The sequence below is a fragment of the Vespa mandarinia genome, chromosome 13 (genome assembly GCF_050613455.1).
Source record: "Vespa mandarinia isolate Hongniang chromosome 13, ASM5061345v1, whole genome shotgun sequence".
NCBI classification, from domain to species: Eukaryota; Metazoa; Arthropoda; class Insecta; order Hymenoptera; family Vespidae; genus Vespa; species Vespa mandarinia.
In genome coordinates, this window is record NC_140822.1 from 1,779,606 (window position 1) to 1,798,198 (window position 18,593).

The window sequence follows — 18,593 nt, forward strand, 5'->3', positions numbered from 1 at the left end:
TTTCGAAAAGTCTATCTGGAAAATCGATTGCTTATCGATCTTTCAAACGATCTTTTTCTTTTCTTTTCTTTTGCTCTTCTATATATGTATATGGAGAGGGAGAAGAAACGTGCTAATAGTGTTCTCTGTATCTATGCTTCTTAAACACACACACAGATAGGAACACATACATTCGTATATAGAATCAAGATTCATAGTAGACAATGGAAAGTGATGGGAATAGTAGAGAACTTGTCTCCTCTGAGGTTTCCCTTGAAAGTCGATTCGCTATTCCATTCAGACCATTCTCTCCTTCTTCTCCTTCTCTGCACTCCTTCTTCCTCCTCCTCTTCTTCCTCCTCCTCCTGCTCCTACTCCTCTTCCTCCTCCTCTCCCTCTCATTTTACTGTTGGTTGGATCTCTCTGCAACGGTACATGCTTGCTACGAAACGCATAAGCGATGATAGTATACTACTCGTTTGTTACTTGGATATATTCCAAATGTATGCACTATTGATTGGTGTGATGTAAGTGTATTTTAGTCGATGATACTTCTCCACTTGATTATAGCGGTATCTTGCAATTTTTATAAAATTTCCAATCATCCGTTTTAATCGATAGAAATTATTTTTATGTAATCTTGTCTTTCTTTGTTTTTCTTTGTTTTTGTTTATATTTTATTCTCGATAGAGCGATACTGCAACCGATTTGAAATTTATTACGTTCGTTCGTTCATTCGTTTGTTTGTTTGTTTGTTTTTTTCTCCCTTTCTTCCTTTTTTTCCTTTTTTTTTCTTTTTCTTTTTGTGGTATAATAAATTTATTTTGGAAATTGTTCCCATATATCGTTGAAAAGTCGTTGTCCTTTTTTTTTCATATCAATTTTTCCGGTCGAACGAACATCATCCTCGTCCCTTGGCGTTCGACTTTATTATACTGATGAAGGGTCTCTCTCTCTTTCTCTCTTTTGGCCTTTTCCCCGGTTCTTCTAGCGCGACATTGCGCCGCTTCTTAAAGCAGAGAGAACGTTTTGAAATATCTCGATCAAATGGATTCACATATTCAAGTCCTTAATATTTTATTTTACTTTTCCTTTCTTCTTCCCATTTTTCTTCTTCTTTTTCTTTCTTTCTTTCTTTATTTATTTATTTTTTCTTTTTTTTCTTTTTTTAATTCTTCGAAGCATCGAGAAAAGACTATGTCAATCTCAACATTAATTTGAATTTATGAAACATAATTGATCGGTGTAACATAATTACAATTAAAATCTAATCCCTTAAGCTTCAAAAAGAGAAAAGTCTTTTATTTATTTCCACGATTACGAAATAAAATTTTTAAAGTTTTAAACACGAGAGGTTAGGAAAGATAACAATATGGCCGTCGCGGAATTCGCTAATTAAAAAAGAAAGAAAGAAAGAAAAAGAAAAAGAAGAAGCACGGTTAAAGGTCAACGAATGATGAACAATACATATCAATGATCTTGAATACTGTTTGAAAATTTGCAAGGCAAATTCGGAAAAGGGCGGAAGGGCCGAACGGGCCATCATAGTCTCTCTCCTGTACGGTTGGTGGTGGTTTAGAGTCGCGGCTTTTCGCCTACACGACCGACGAAAATCGATGGTGATTCCCCACCATAAAACCTCTCTGCTCTCCTTCCATTTCCTCTCTCTCTCTCTTTCTTTCTCTCTCTCTCTCTCTCTCTCTCTCTTTCTCTCTCTCTCTCTCTCTCTCTCTCTCTCTCTCTCTCTCTCTTTCTACCTTTTACACAACTACAATTCCCCTTCCTCTTTCTCTATTCTTCTCTCCTCTCCTCTCCTCCATTCATTCATTTTACTTTTCTACTTTAATTCGCTTTCTTCAGAATTTATTTCAACAACGATCTACAACAATTTCTACAACACACGTACACAGGAAGGGTCAAAAGTTCGAATTACTTTTTGTTCCTAGCTTTTTCGACTGATTTTCTTTTTCTTTTTTTTTTTTTTTTTTTTTTTTTTCCCTGTTGTTTCTCTGTTTTTCCCTCTTAGATTATGAAACTACAAATCTAGCACTCGTAATACTACAAGCCTAATTACAATTTTAAAGTAGTGTTTTGAAATCGTTTAAGGATTTTTTGGTCCACCCTATAAATGCATACATACATATATATATGTATGTATGTCTATATATATACATATATATATATACATATATATATATATATATATATAAATATACATATATAGGATATATTTGATATCCCGTCTGCCGTAAAATCACAAGAAAGTATAAAAAGGGGAATCATGGAACTCAAAGAATTTCCTTCTTTTCCACTTGAGAAACTTCTCGGTTTGGTGGTTCCACCCTCGTAACTAAACGAGCAGACATGTATTTTCCATTCTGTCTGTCTCTCTCTCTTTCTCTCTCTTTTTTTCTCTGTAATAAAACGGGGCCGTTTCATTCTTTCTTGGGACCTTTCAGAGTGAAACCGGCCGTACCAAAGACGCCATTTACCATAGGATTTTAGAAAAGTTCCCTTTACAAAGTGGAGCTCTTCTAGTTAAGTTTTTGTTCGCTTCCATCGTCCCTCTAACCTCCCCCACTCATTTCTTTTTTTCTTTTTCTTTTCTTCGTCTTCGTCTTCGTCGTCTTCGTCTACGTCTACGTCTTCGTCTTTTTCTTCTTTTACTTTTACGTTCCATTCCTCTTCCCTTTTTTGATCAGAATCCATCTAACCGATTCTTCTCGATCGACTTAAGATGGACTCTCACGCGAGACGAAATCGGTCCCTTCTTTTATTATACGTTCGCCCTTTCCGATAAAAAAAAAGAAAAGAAAAGAAAAGAAAAGAAAAGAAAAGAAAAGAAAAGAAAAGAAAAGGAAAGGAAAGGAAAGGAAAGGAAAGGAAAGGAAAGGAAGGGCCTAAGAATGAAAGAAGCTAGGGAATCACGACCTTGAGACGACAAAACGGATAGTACGAATACTTCCCTAACTTTTTTCCCTATCCTCTATATACCATACTCCTGTTTCTTTCCCATTTTTTTTATATTGGACGCCATATTTCGCAAAAAAGTCATGTGATCTATCTAAGATTTCTCACGTGATAATATGATATAATGACCGCCTAATTAATTTTTTTTTTTTTTTATTTATTTATTTATTTATTTTTTCTTTTACATGTACATATATCATGTTGACTTATTTGAAAAAACAAAAAACAAATTATTTCTCTGATTGTTACTAATTTTCTTTCTTTCTTTCTTTCTTTCTTTTTTATTATTTTTTTTTTGTAAGTTTAATATATTATTCTTTGTTATGCAAAGAAAGAAAGAAAGAGACGCATCGATAACGAGGAAAACAAGCGGGAAATGCGATCGAACGTTATCTCATGTGTAATACATGCATATACCAGTCGAGCTATTCGAGATCGCTTTGTTCTCTTGAGAACAAAGTGCCGTTACGATTCAGTCCAACTACGACTGACAGTGACGCTCGTCGTACGAGGACAACTGAACTCGCTTTTGTTTACTCTCGTAAATCCCGTTTTTTATGAAACGACGATACGATTTTTTCTTTTCTTTTTTTTTTTTTTTTTTTTTTCCTTATTAGTTGCTTAACCTTGTCGAGTTTAGTTTCAATGTTTTTTAATCTCTTTATTGTTTGCCATTCATTTTTTCCCCCTCTGTAAAAATACTAAGTTTATAACGACCGATTAAATTATTATTCTTAAGCAATATCTCACATTTTTTTTTCTTTTTCTTATTTCTTTTTTTTTTTTTTTTTTTTTCTTGACAAAATAATATTCTTCCGTACAGGTGATTTTTAACAATAGCCAATCCTATTTAAAATTCGCAACATATGTTTTGTCTCTCCCCATAAGGACAATCCTAACCACAAATTTAAATAGAACGTTCTCACGATTTCTTACAAAGAAAGAATCGCACGCAAGTTTTATGGAAAAGACGAGATGGAATACGTTTGTATGAGACTTACTCTCAGACATATTCGCGGTCGACAGACGGGGCCCGTAAGGCCCATGAATTTATTTCGTAAGCACACACTAAGGTATCATCCTCCAGCTGGTAAACAGCTGCCCACATCCTGTCTTCCGTACAATACTCATCCTTTCTCTCTCACTCTTTCTCTTCCCTTTCTCTTTACTTTTAGTTGGGCCCTCATCGTTGGGCCTTGTTCCTTGTACTTTAAGATCGGCCGACCAAGATGGTGGACAGGTGTATCGTTCAGACATACTAACACTTCTTGATACTCAAACAAGTATTAACTTTGGCACGCGACCACCGTACAGCTCTTTTTCCCCATTAAAAATCCATGTAAGGAAGAACTTCTTCTTTTTCTTCTTTTTTTTCATCTTCTTCTTCTTCTTCTTCTTCTTTTTATCTTTCGTCTTCTTCTTCGTCTTTCACATTGCGCTACTGCGCTCGACGGGATACCAAAGTGAACGCACCGTTTAAAGCTTTTATCGCCAAGAAGATGCGCTATCGTGTGTCTTACGTTCTAGCTTTAAGAGCTTTTACGATAAACATCATTGTGTTGAAGAGACAGAGAGAAAGAGAGAGAGAGAGAGAGAGAGAGAGAGAGAGAGAGAGAGAGAGAGAGAGAGAGAGAGAGAGAAAGAGAGAGAGAGAGAGAGAGGATAGATGGCACATCTTTCACGTTGGATGTCCATTTTTTCCCGCCATTTTTTCGAATTTTTCGCACATCACAAATCAATCGTTTATAAGTAATTTCACATTATTAATAAATAAAAGATTATGTTAGATTTAGATTAATTAAATAGATCTACTTTATTCAATTTGATTTTTATTCGATAATTTTTACGATTTATCATAAACCATGTGTTTGAAATAAGCATATGATTAATCAAATAAATTAAAGTAGTATCGTAGAATTTGTTTCAATTTAGAATATGACGTTAAAATTTTTACCGACAATATTATGCAAAATTAAAATTTTTATTATTTATATCTCTGATTATTATCACGATCTCGGTGAGCGTGGATAAATGTATCGATCCGGTCCTATCCGATCCGATCGATTTTAATCGCTTTGAAAAAGCGAAGGAAGAAAGAGAGAGAATATGAGAGAGAGAGAGAGAGAGAGAACAAACAGGCTGTCCGACAAGATTTAGTTCGAGTTCTCGGGCCGTTTGCAGTTGCACCTGCATATGGCGCGTGCTACAAAGGTGAAACGCATCTGTCCCATTTCGCGCAATCACGTGCTCTTTTATACACCTCTCCTCTATGCATTGACTTAATTTGATTATTTTCCATACTTCTTTTCTTACATATATATTTCGCAAGACAAACATTATTAATAAAAAAGAATGTTATAAAGTGTATCCCAGTAAATTTTTTTGGGGATTTCACTGAATACAAATATATGATTCTTTTCCTTTTTGATTTATTTACAAATAATTTCATTTCATTTCAATTCAATTTATTTCATTTCATTTATATATTTATTTATTTTCACATCATCCCTGTGCGAAAGGATAGAAAAAATGAAATAAACAAAAAAAAAAACAAAGGGGGAGAAAAAAATATTTATCGTAGAATTTTTATAACGCGCGAAAAAGGCCGATCGGTGTCGTTTTGCAGGTGGGTCGTCTTTTCGATGCAGGTGTAACGTCTGTAAACGGCACGTGCATTCGTCGCTATACTTCTTGTATGTCTCATCCTGTCTCCTCTTACTCACACATATATATACAGTTTTTTCTTTTCTTTTTTCTTTTTCTTTCCTTTTCTTTTCTTTTCTTTTTTTCTTTTTTTTTATGAACACTTTTTTCTTTCAATATCATCATTATAGTTGAAATAATGTCGACATTATGCATTTCCAAATTAATCAAAAAATAATAATACCCAAATTATATCGTAAAATAACTTGATATTAACATATGTATGTAATACGTCGTATACGTATTTGTGGTTTGATAATCGCAATGACATTTCTAATGATTGCAACGTAATGTAATGAAAAAAAAGAAAAAAAAATGACAAAGAGAGAGAGAGAGAAAGAGAGAGAGAGAGAGAGAGAGAGAGAGAGAGAGAGAGAGAGAGAGAGAGAGAGAGAGAGAGAGAGGATGAAAAGTGAACGTTTTCTTTTTCTTGTCGTAGTATCTTGATCTTTGTCCGAGCCTCTGAGAGATCTCTCTAGCATTGCACGTGCAAAGGATCAGAGGTCATGCTGCAATGACTGGTCATTCCTCGACGAGTAGATGTAATCTTTCGCATTCGCACGTATGTGTATGTATTACCTATTTTGCAACATAATCCAGTAAGACCGGTATTTTGAAAAAGTTCTAATGAAAGAATATATATATATATATATATATATATATATATATATGTATGTATGTATATGCATCTATATATTAGATAAATTACATAAAAAGAAAAAAAAAATTTTTTAACAAATAAAATTGTTTTCAACAAATGAAGTATCAATTGAAACAAATTATATGGCGAGTTGAACGAAACCTCTTAATAACTCAAACACACACACACATATATATATATATATATGTGTGTGTGTATAAATATAGATTTGAGTTGTAATTTTTACGCTAGTGAAAAAAGAAAAGAACCAAAAAAAAAATAAATAACTAAGGAACTTTTCGTAATCCATTATTAGACTTTATTACGACTCGTAAACGTTTATAAAAGATAAAGTGAAAACTCTGGTCTCAAAGAGCAACACGGAGATATAACAGTAATACCACAAACCAGCAAGGTAACTGCAATAACAGCAGCAACAGCAGCAGAGCTGCCTGATGAACGCGTGGGCGTTAAACGTGGGGCGACGAGAGTGCAATGTGGGTCACTAGGAAATTGTTAGTCGACTGTCGTTCTGACTGACTTCCTGTGTTGCTATGCGTCTAATGCATACATACATGCATACATACATACATATTTCATACATGATAAGTGTCTATGTGGTATGTGTATGTCGGTAGGTGTACATGTATGCATTTATATACGTACAAACGCACACAAGCATGCATGCATGCACGTATACAATGACGATATAGGCGCCATTGTCCGATTCTATCGTAAGATGTGTATAGCATGAGAGACATGCTAAGAAGCAAGGAACACAAGACTAAAAAACATAACCTCACTTTTCTTCAACTATCCTATGTATACATAAATGTATACGTACATAGTTATGCAATGTATATGTATATATGTATGTATGTATGTTACGTGTTATATACAACGTATTATATACGAATTGTTAATAATAAAGATATACGAATTTAATTGTTAAACAAAAATAAAAAGATGAAGAAGAAGAAGAAATATTTGTTTTTATAATTTATACGAACTCTTGGAATAGAATATCTCGATGAAATAGGTAGCTTAAAGACAAAAGAGACAAGAATTGTAATAGGGATATGAGATGGAATGAGGAGTGAGGGAATTTGTATGGGAGACAGAGAAAGAGATAGGTCGACGATTATCTTGAGACTTGGCTAATAAATCATTCGAAGCGTGTGCACGACGGATATCTAATATCAAAGATTTCTGCTAGAGACAACGGAGTCATAGAATCTCGTGTTTACCTGTGTAGCCTTGTCAGCAGGCACCGTTGCAACCAACTTTCTTGCACAATAATATATACTGGAGATTCTTGCCTGGCAAGGATATACAACATCGAGTCTTGCTACCCACGCATCTTTTCCAACGTTGTGTGTTAATAACCGAATTAAAACAAACTATATATATATCTAACACGTATCCTTATGTACCATTAAATAAATAAATAAATAAATAAATAAATAAATAAATGAATAAATAAATAAACAGTGGAATTTAAAATTATGTAGTAAGTTCCAAATGCTATATACGGGTGCGTCATATTTGAAAACTTCTCGTTGAACTTATTTACACTTTATTTTATACTTCTTCTTTATCTTCTCTCTTTTTTTTTTTTATTCTGTTGCTTGTTTATTTTTGTTTTTGAAAGAATATGAATTCTTTTTTTTTTTTTCTTTTTTAATTTCATTTGTAAATTTCGTTTGTTCCAAAAGTATTTCTATGGCGTTTGTAATATCAATTATTGAATTTGTATTACAGAAAATTATATGTACATATGTTTATGTATATGTATATACGTATATATGGATATGTTTAAATATCGTATAATACGAACGATAATTTCCTACCGTAGAAGGTAAATTCTCATGGGTATAAAATGAGATTCGAGAAGAGAAAGTCAGTCGCGTGGCCATGCACGCGCCGACGCCATATTATACCATACAATACCATACCATGCTATTGGTATGCCATGGCTAACTCGAAGATAACGAAATTACATTTGAGAAAGATCGCTTTAAGAATGGATGAGTTTTTTCTACTCTTCTAGAGAAATTTTTTATCCTAAAAAAAGAAAAGAAAAGAAATAAAATGAAATAAAACAAACAAACAAATAAATAAATAAATTGTGCAGCCATCTTTTCTTTTTTCTTCCTTTCTTTTTTTTTTTGTGTAAGAAAAAACAATATCACGTCATCATAAATTACGTAGACCTGTCGAGCTAACGAAAAAAAATAATCATACAAATTAAAACGGTACAATTTTTAAATATTCTTTTTTTTTTATAGTATTTTCTTCCAAAAAAAAAAAAAAAACAGAAAGAAGAAAAGCAAAAACGTTAACACGTCATGGTATCATATCGCAAGAAGGGAATTAAAAAGAAGTCAAAATAAAAGAGAAAATTCTCTGTTAAAAATGATTCCAAGAAATGCATACATATTTATATATATATACATATATGAAGACAAGGGGAGAGACGATAAACGATGATGAAAGATGGCGGAAATAATACATGTATTGTAAACGTTTAACCTTTGGTTAATATCGTACGATCACCCCTTTCAACTTCTTAAATGGTTACGGGTAGATTCAGGAACGATAAAATTCAGAAAAAGAAGAAACCGAAACGAACAGAGTTATTCCTTTCCGGTTTGGACACAGTAGTAGTAGTAGGTAGTGACTTATTTTTTTTTTCTTTAGTGTTTAGTGTATGTGTTAATAAGAGGTACACACGGATATATCAAGTAAAAGGGTTCGAAGGGCTAAGGAAAAGGTGTGTGAATGCGTTTGGTTGGCCCTATCGTTATCTCTCGGTCGTTCGTGCGAGACGTTAAGGACAAAACGCTCGTTAATAGGTCATACACTCGGTCTCGTAATTAATTTATGAGGTGCTAAAGCGGCCTCGTGGCTCCGAGAGAAAGCGAGAGAGAGAGGAAGAGAGAGAGAGAGAGAGAGAGAGAGAGAGAGAGAGAGAGAGAGAGAGAGAGAGAGAGAGAGAGAGAGAGAGAAAGGGTGCATTAAAATGCACCCCCTTTTCGTTGGATCATGCAACTCTACGGAGAAAATACGACGCGTCCGTAAGCGAGAAGTCAAACACATGACTCATACGTCATCACCGATTAATGGCGGCAAATTTCAAATATCCGTTATCCTCGAAGTTGGTTTTAATTAAGAATATTTCAATTATTAGTCACACGTGATATTTTCCTTCTTTCTTTTTTAATATTACAAATGTTATTTTCATTCACGAAGTTGGTTCAAATCACCCTTTTTTTAATTTTATTTTTGTTAATATTAAAAATTTCTTCTTTGTCCGTCTTTATATATATATATATATATAATTTTCTCTGTAATAAAAGTGTTTGAGAGTCAAAAAAAAACATACAAAATTAATGTCCGAAGATTATTCATATTTTATCTAATCTAAGTTTTATATTTATATGTACATATACACATGTATATAAACAAGCAGATAGGATACATGCGTAATGTGATATTAATAAAAAGCAAAATGGCTACTGTTGAACAGCTGTTAAAATGTCTCCTTGTTATTCTCACATTTACCACATTGTTTCATCAGCTTTGTGGCAGGTCACGTTTATCTTCACTTTCAAAATTATGCGTGTATGTATATATGTATATATATTTATACTATTATATTTCTGAAACAGATGACAATATATTTTCGCCAATAAATGTGTACGATAATAGCAACGATTATTTGCTCTCCTTGAAATATTTTAACAACGCGCCAGACCTCGTATTTCGTTCTGTCCTCGACGTGTGAAAAGTCTACTTACTATTACATATATGAAATTACACACAGACTCAGGTATATATGTACATATATCTACGATTATATTCTTTTTTTCTCTCTCTCTATCAATATATACACACACACACATATATATATATATACACACACACACACACATATATATATATTATATATATATATATATGAATATATATATATATGTATGTATGTATGTATGTATGTATGTATGTATGTATGTATGTATGATGTATTTATGTGCACCATTTTATCGCGTTTTACGATAAAATGAACAAAAAAAAAAAAAAATAAAGAAAAAAGGATACACGAGAGACAAGAAATTAAAGTGGCTTATCTGTGCACACACATGCATAGGACGAAAACTACAACCTTGGTGTAATAATTTCTACAAATATATTTCTATAGGGTGTGCCAAAAAAAGTTCTTTGGATGTTTTTCTTTTTTTTTTTTTTCTTTTTTGAAGAAATCTATTTGCTCTCTGCCGATAATTTTTAAGCTAATTCTTCTTTTTCTTTCTCTATTTTTTTTTTTTGCTCTCTGTTCTTTTTCTTCTCTTTTGCAGATTGTACAATTACAAGAGCTTTAACAGAGAACTGTCTTTAAATATATATTTACATTTTAAAGATGAATATGCATATGAATCTGTATTATGATGCATATACGAGCGGATATATTATTACTACATATATATATATATATATATATGTATATATATATATATATGTATATATATATATATGTATGTATGTATATACGAACATATACTTTCTCACGGTCCGTTTATTATTAGGATCTTTCGCAACGAGCCACTGACATTTGCTCGTTCTTCGTTCACTTTTGTGTTCTACTCCTACACACTCCACCAAAGTTTCCTCGAGTGTACCAGAGTGACTCATTCCTTGAAGACAACGAACCCCGAAAAGGAAACGTCGAGTGAACGGCCCAATGAATGGAATTCTTATGAATGAATGAATTTACTACCGTCGCCAATTCTCTTTTTCTCTTTTTTTTTTTTCTTCCTCTCACTTCTTTTTCTTTTATTGATCGTTCAATAACCCATTCTAAGTTCTCTCTCTTTCTCTCTCTCTCTCTCTCTATCCGTTTTATTTTTTTAACTTATTCGATGAAATTGTTTAATTTTTTAATATAGATTGGAACACACCAACTTCTAGGTGAGCTAAAAATTTGCATAAGAAAAAAGAAAAAAAGAGAGAATCGTCTTAAAAACTCTCTCCTAATTTTTAATGTCACCTATGTAAACTTTTTTGAGTTACCCATATTCATGAAATTAAAATAAATGTGGTTCGATAAAAGTTCGATAAAACGAGTGTTAATTATCGCAGCGATTAAAATCACTCACGTTATAACTAGACCTTCCTTTGAAGGTGAAACGAAACGCCAGAATGTGTCACGCACGCGTATGCACATTTCGTATGCAACTATCGCGATAATCGACGACAAATCGAGGTCTCGACGAACCTACACACTACCAACCAACCAACTAACCAACCAATCAAGCAGCCTACTCGATTTTTATTTCGAGGTCATTACAACGAACAAAATTTTTCATTTATTCTACGTAAATTATTAAATTCTCGGAATTTAATAATTTACTTTTATTTTTATTTATTTATTTATTTAAAATACGTCCCTTTAAATGATACTCCTGTTCATGTTACAGTAGATCGGGAAAAATATTCTTAGAGGCTTTGTGATTAGGGGAAAAAAAAAAAAAAAGAATTGGGGAAAAAATTATTGACCTGAAAAGAAGTCCTGAGAAAGAGTTAATTGATTCTTAAAAATCACTTAAGAATTTTTGACCCGCATCCTACAATAATACAATCTTTATATAATTTATGATTAAGATTAAAGTATGTGTGTTTATGTGTGTCTATCTGTCTGTCTGTGTATCTGTCTATCTTTTTTCTTTTTTACATAAAAACAATGATTAAATATTAAATCAATTAACGAGATAATAATACGTCAATTAATCTCACTGATTAATTTATATATATATATATACAATATATGTAATTTGATTTTAACTTGATCGATTCCTTTTTTTTCCTTGTGTTTCAAGGGCGGTGAAAGCCTTCCAGCAGGTGCTATGGGTGGAACCAAGTTTTCCACGAGCCTGCGAGGTTCACCTAAGGCTTGGGTTGATGTTGAAGGTCCACGCTGACTTCGATGCAGCTTTGAAGCACCTGACGTTAGCTTTGATCGATGCAACCACACCTGCTTCCTTCTCAAAACTCGAAAGTAAGATTCTAATTTTATTAATCGTTCCTTTTCCCGATTCATGATTCGCACGTAATAAATAATATTTATATCGTGATTTACTTTTTCCTGTTTCCGTTCATTTTATCAGAAAAAGAGAGATAGAGAAGGATAGAGAGATGTGTGTGAGAGAGAGAGAGAGAGAGAGAGAGAGAGAGAGAGAGAGAAAAGAGAAACTATATATAATATACATATACATTATTTATTCTAGTAATTAAAATAATATGCATATTCATTTGAATAATTAAAATAATAGAAATATATTATGCGAACTCAACTATATGAATTTTTAATTTATTTATCTATTATTTTATTTTATATATTGTATGTACATATATATAATATATACATATATAAAAAATTAAATTTTTGAATGTGACCACTTTTAGAGTGTATTTAAGTAAAATTTTCTATTTTTCTACTTTTAGAGAAAAAAAAATAAATAAAAAGAAATGAAAATAAATAAATGTTCGAAATCAATTGTATCTCTTATTTGTTTGTTTCTTTTTTTTTTTTTTATGAGTAATGATTTTTATAAATAATTCACGTAAATGACGTTATCTCAGAATAATCTCTCTCCCTCCCTCTCTCTCTCTCTCTCTCTCTCTTCGATCATTTCGATCACTTTCTTCTCGTCAAACTTGACCTACTTTTCTAATGTGCGCGCGATAGTGACAGCATGTGGTGGTAGTGGTGGTGGTGGTGGTGATGGTGGTGGTGGTGGTGGTGGAGGTGGTGGTGGTAGTAGTAGTAGTAGTAGTAGTATATCACATCGCCTGTGCTTTCAGGGCAATGACTCTATTCCGTAGGAACGCGAGAGTTAGTCGGTTAAGTCAGAGAAGAGAGACGACCGAGTGCTTCGAGGAAACGCGTAACGCGCGCCGAGAGTGTCAAGGTCGTTGCCATTTAAATCGAATATCCCTTCGGTATATATTGCGGTTAATAACCTCGTTTTTCAAGGTTGCTGACGGTTTTTTCTTTCTTTTTTCGTTTTTTTTTTTTTTTTTCATCCTTCAAACAGTTTCTCTAACTTCACGTTTGTTCACTATCATTCTTACAATGTATCCATTACTTCTTTCTATTTTTATTTCTGATGTACTTTCTTTCAATCGTCGTCCTGGTATCGTAATTTCTAAATATACGACAAAAATTTTTAAAAGTAAAAGAAAATGTACAAAAAATTATATATATATGTATTGTATTATATTATATTATATGTATATGTACACTACGAGCACAAAAAATTCTCAAGCTTATATATATATGTGTATAATTTTACAATATGAAAAAAAAAAACGAGGAAAAACAAAGAAAAATTAACCCGGAAAGTCTCCCCAAAAATGAGTAATCGATTTTTAATATCACTCTAGGAAGATATTTTGTTGAGGTGCAGTGTCATTCTATATTTATATAAAAATATATATATTCTTTTTTTACAATTGTTTTACATATTATAACTTTTTAAAAATTATTATTATTATTATTATTATTATTATTATTATTTATGATAATCATTAAAATTGAATATTCTCTATAAGAAAAGATTATTTTTATCATTCAAATGAACTTTTACTGAGCGTTGAATAAATTTGAAAATAGTCTTCTTTTTTCGTTTTTTTAAACAATAGAGATTGATAATTTAACTTTTACATTGGTCCTATTTAACTTTCATTTATGTTAATTGTGAGTTTAATAGGAATAAATTATTGAGTCATCGAAATTACAAATTTTCCACTCTCCACTCTCTCTCTTTCTCGTTATTATTATTAGTAATAAAATCATATCTGTTTTCCAAGAAATTTTCGTATTTTAGTCATAGGTATATCCAAGCGGAAGTTGAGTATCGTTAATCGTAATAAAATGAAATCTCGTCTCCATTCATTTCGATCAGTGACATATTCGGTCAATGGTGTCTATCATTCTCTTTCTCTTTCTCATACACACACACTCTCTCTCTCTCTCTCTGTCTCTTTCTCTTTGAACTGTTACAAAGTTGAGACAGGTGATTTCAATTTCCATTTAATTAATCTTTCAATTAGTGAGTGTGAAAGCAATATTTCAGTTTATATCACTCGAAAATTTGTGTTTTTAGTTATAATTATTCGCTCTTATGTCGTCATTATTATGCCAGATTTATCTATATTCTATTGATAGAACGAGAGAAAAGTTTCAGTGGTTCTCAACCACTCTAAATTTTTTTCTGTTCCTATTTTCTCCCTTTTCTTTTATATATATATATATATATATATATATATATATATATATATATTTTCTTTTTTTTTTTTTTCCCTTTCCTTTAATATTCTTCAACTCAAATTTAATCACATGACTAATGTTAAATATTTTATGTAATCTGTAATCTAAGAGATTTTATATGTATTTGTACGTTATAAAAAAAGAAAAAAAAAAATATATATATATATAAAAATATTAATCACATATTTTTTTTTATTTTTTTATTTATTTATTTTTTTTTTTAATTGCAGTCAAATTTCATATCGCTCACCTGTACGAAGTTCAAGGAAAATATCGTCTAGCAAAGGAGCATTACGAAGCTTTACTCAAGGAAAAGGCTTTGCCATCGCATTTAAAGGCTGACATTTGTCGTCAGTTAGGTAAGGTTAAAAAAGAATATATATATATATATATATATATACTCACGCACATATATTGTCTATTAACAGTCTATACAATAACACAATAAAAATATCATTATCATTATCATCGTCATCGTCATTAGTATAAATCAATTGTTAACATGCTATTCTTCCAATAAGAAATTTTTTTCTTCTTTTTTTTTTTTTTTAATTTTTTTTTTTGGAGGAACAGGATAAACTCATGGTGTTCCTCGTTTTCGGCCTAAGGTGGTTCAACCATAGTGTATACCAAGTAGCAGACACGTGTATTGATTTATTCTGAGTTAGGGGGGTGAGGAAAAGGGTACTAGAGGGTGGAACGAAGCGAGATAGAAATGAAGAGAGGAAAGGGAGAGGTGCGTGTGCACGAGGAACGAGCTAAATCTGTGAGTGTGTGTGAGTGTGTGAGAATGTGTGTGTGAGTGTGTGAGAATGTGTGTGTGTGAGAGGGGGGAGAGATAGATAGAGAGAGAGAAAGAGAGCAAGATTGTATGTGTTTTCTGTGTACACATATATGAAGTAATAGATGAGGGTTGGTGAAATTGTGATTCTCATTCTGTCCTTGTCTCTCCAATATATATATATATATATATATATATATATATATATATATACACACCTTTATCCTCTGTCCCTTTCTCTCATCTTTCTTCACCTTCAGGACGAGCTATTTTCCCTTCCTCTTTTTTCTTTTTTCTTTTTTCTTTTTCACGGGGGCTCCTCTTCTGTTCCTCTTCTGCTTCTTTTTTTCCCGTTTGCCCTTTTGGCGTTTCGTATCTGGCAGATGGTACTCACCTACACTCTGAAATTTTTTTCTCTGTTCTATACTAAATATATATACATATATGTGTATATGTGTGTGTATGTTAGGTTATGTTGAATAGTGATTAATGCTAATCTATTTATTCTTGTTATTATTAATATATCTTTATATATATATATGTATATATATATATATGTTTTATTATATGATATAATAATATGATTATGTTACATTCTGATAAATCATAACCTTTTTGAGCACCTGTACGAGCAAATGAAAAAAGAATTATTTTTGCTCTATGCATTTATATGCACCTTTAGAAATTAAACCTTTTCACTGATTCCATTATGAACATATATATATATATGTATATATATATACTTATATATTATATTCTTATATTTCTTCTATATATTTCACTGAGAACATTGTTTATTGTAAATGTTGTTTTCCTAACCTGTATCGGTAATGATTCTCGTTATCCTGACCTACTTAGATCTATAAAAATATTTCATCTGAAAATATAAATAAGATAAAAGAAGTATGTTAGTAGTTATTATTATTATTATTTTGTTTTTCTCTTTTATACTTACAGAAACTACATTTACATATTTGTATGTACATATGTATATAAAAATTTCTCTAGTACAGTTTTACTTGTGATTTAAATCACGCCATTCAATCAAATTAATAATTGACACAATTTCATCGAATGACATCGTTCGTATTTAACGCTGCGTTCGCAACACATTCAAAGCCATAAAATTTCAAATCTATTTTTAACCGATCAACGTTGATCCTGATAGAATTTTAATAAACAAATTCCATTTATATTACTGCAAAACATAAGCAATATTAATGACTTAAAAATTACACACACACATTCGTAATATTACCTATAACCTTGAAATCAATTTATACATTTATATAAACAATGTCAATAATATCAAAGTTACTTTGGTTATATTTATAGACGTTCATAAATTTATCATAACCTCCAAAAAATATATATACCTATTTATATATATATATAATAATAATAATAATAATAATAATAATAATAATATATATATATATATATATATATATATATGTATGCATGCATGTATGCAGATATAGCAGTGAAACATTCGTAAGCTTAATTGCCACTGCGCCTTGCTCGGATATTCGAACGTTTATAACGGATCAATTTGAGTGAGAGGAAGGAAGATGCCGTGGGCTCGGAACAGTAAGCCGGTTTGTCAGGGGATGCACTCGGCACCCCCTCCGATGCACCGAACGATGCACTTTGAAGACAAGAGAGAGAGAGCGAGAGAGAGAGACCACACAACCTACCTGCTGGTACCTCTTACTGGGCCGAAACGGTACAGGACTCCTCTCTTCACAACCTGTTTACGGCTTCTCGCGTGTTGGTACCGTGACCGGTTCGACGATCTTCCTTTTTTCCCCCTCTCTCCTCCCTCTCCCACTCTTCTCCTTCCTTCTCTCTCTCTCTCTCTCTCTCTCTCTCTCTCTCTCTCTCTCTCTCTCTCTCTCTCTCTCTCTCTCTCTCTCTCTCTTTTCCTTTTATTTATTTATTTTATTAATACACATCCTATCGTGTGTATTCGACGTTGTGTTGTTTTTTTTTCCTTTTTGTTTTATTTTCCTCTTATTCTTATCTTCCGTTATTACGCAGGAACAGTTTTAAAAATAGCGCGCCATTTTTTAAATCATTTTTATTTTAATAACCTTTTTCATATTTTCTTTCCTCTCACCCGTCATTCTTGACGTACATATTTTTATTTTGAATTATTATAATCGCGTTATAATTCAGGATATTATATCCTAATAAATTAATAAATAAATAAATATATATATACATATATGTATATATATAAATAAATTAAAAAAATATAAAATATTTTATATTAGAAGTATTATTTCTCCTTTCTTTTTTCTTGCATAACTATATCAACTTTTCTTTCATTTATTATCGTAAGCGATGAGAATAAAAATGTTATAAAAAATAATTCGATAAATTTCTAACAGATGCGCGTTAAGTTTTATTATTAGACGTAAAGAAAAAAGAAGAGAAAAAAAAGAAGAAAAGCCGTAGAAATATTTGCATTATCCATCTAATATAACGAAAGTACAATAAATTTCAAGATTAATTACATCATATAAAGTGTAATGAAAGAGAAAAAGAGTATAAATTTTACCAATGATAGTAAAAAAAAATTTTCTTGTCTTCTTTTTCTTTTTCTTTTTCTTTTTTCTTTTTTTACCACTCCTATTTCTACGCCTATGTTTTATAGAGGGGATGTAACTCGAGATGCAAGGGAGAGAAGGAAAAAGAAAGTGAGGGTAAAAGTAGCTACCCCTAGGCTATACCTGCAAAAATCTATTCAGTTTGGCATTGGTCTAGTAGTAATAAAGGAAACAGACTTCCTCTTTTTCTTTCAGTACTATTCTCTGACTCCTCAGACTAAGTTCCCTTGAAGATTCACATTCATCTTAGAATATAAGGAACGAGAACGTAAAGTTTCATCAACATATTTGATACATGTTTTTCTTCTCATACGTAAGAATAAATTATTTGTATATTTTTTCTTATATATATATATTTTTTTTTTTTGTTACAGGATGGATGTACCATGTTGTTGATTGTTCCGTATTAGGTGTAACTAGACAACAGAAGCAAGCTATAGCTATTCACTGTTTACAAAAGTCTATTGAAGCTGAGCCTAAAAGTGGACAGAGTTTGTATCTTCTTGGAAGGTGTCTTGCTGCTTCTGGAAAAGTTCATGATGCGTTCATCGCTTATAGGTAATTAATAATTAACATTTA

At 31.7% G+C, this 18,593-nt stretch overlaps 1 protein-coding gene and 1 long non-coding RNA gene across 8 annotated transcripts in view; one reads left to right on the forward strand and one right to left on the reverse strand.

Moving 5' to 3' along the window:
- Utx (Utx histone demethylase) overlaps nucleotides 1-18,593 on the forward strand; it is a 55,405-nt gene that overhangs the window by 29,659 nt on the left and 7,153 nt on the right. For 4 of the 7 annotated variants that reach the window (XR_014982919.1, XM_035872418.2, XM_035872420.2 and 1 more), the window contains 3 exons: nucleotides 12,169-12,347; nucleotides 14,852-14,980; nucleotides 18,389-18,572. Coding sequence is in view for 6 of the 7 variants with exons in the window: in XM_035872418.2 (XP_035728311.1) it covers nucleotides 12,169-12,347; nucleotides 14,852-14,980; nucleotides 18,389-18,572 (492 nt within the window). In the remaining variant the exon portion in view is untranslated. Of the gene's footprint in view, nucleotides 1-12,168; nucleotides 12,348-14,851; nucleotides 14,981-15,197; nucleotides 15,388-18,107; nucleotides 18,283-18,388; nucleotides 18,573-18,593 lie in introns of those variants that run through there. The other 3 variants (XM_035872425.2, XM_035872426.2, XM_085661120.1) reach the window with 3 other exon arrangements.
- On the reverse strand, nucleotides 4,790-6,839 carry LOC146872580 (uncharacterized). Its single transcript, XR_014982920.1, has 2 exons — nucleotides 6,701-6,839; nucleotides 4,790-6,231 (listed from the first exon to the last, which is right to left on the reverse strand). It is a non-coding gene; the product is annotated as an uncharacterized LOC146872580 (long non-coding RNA).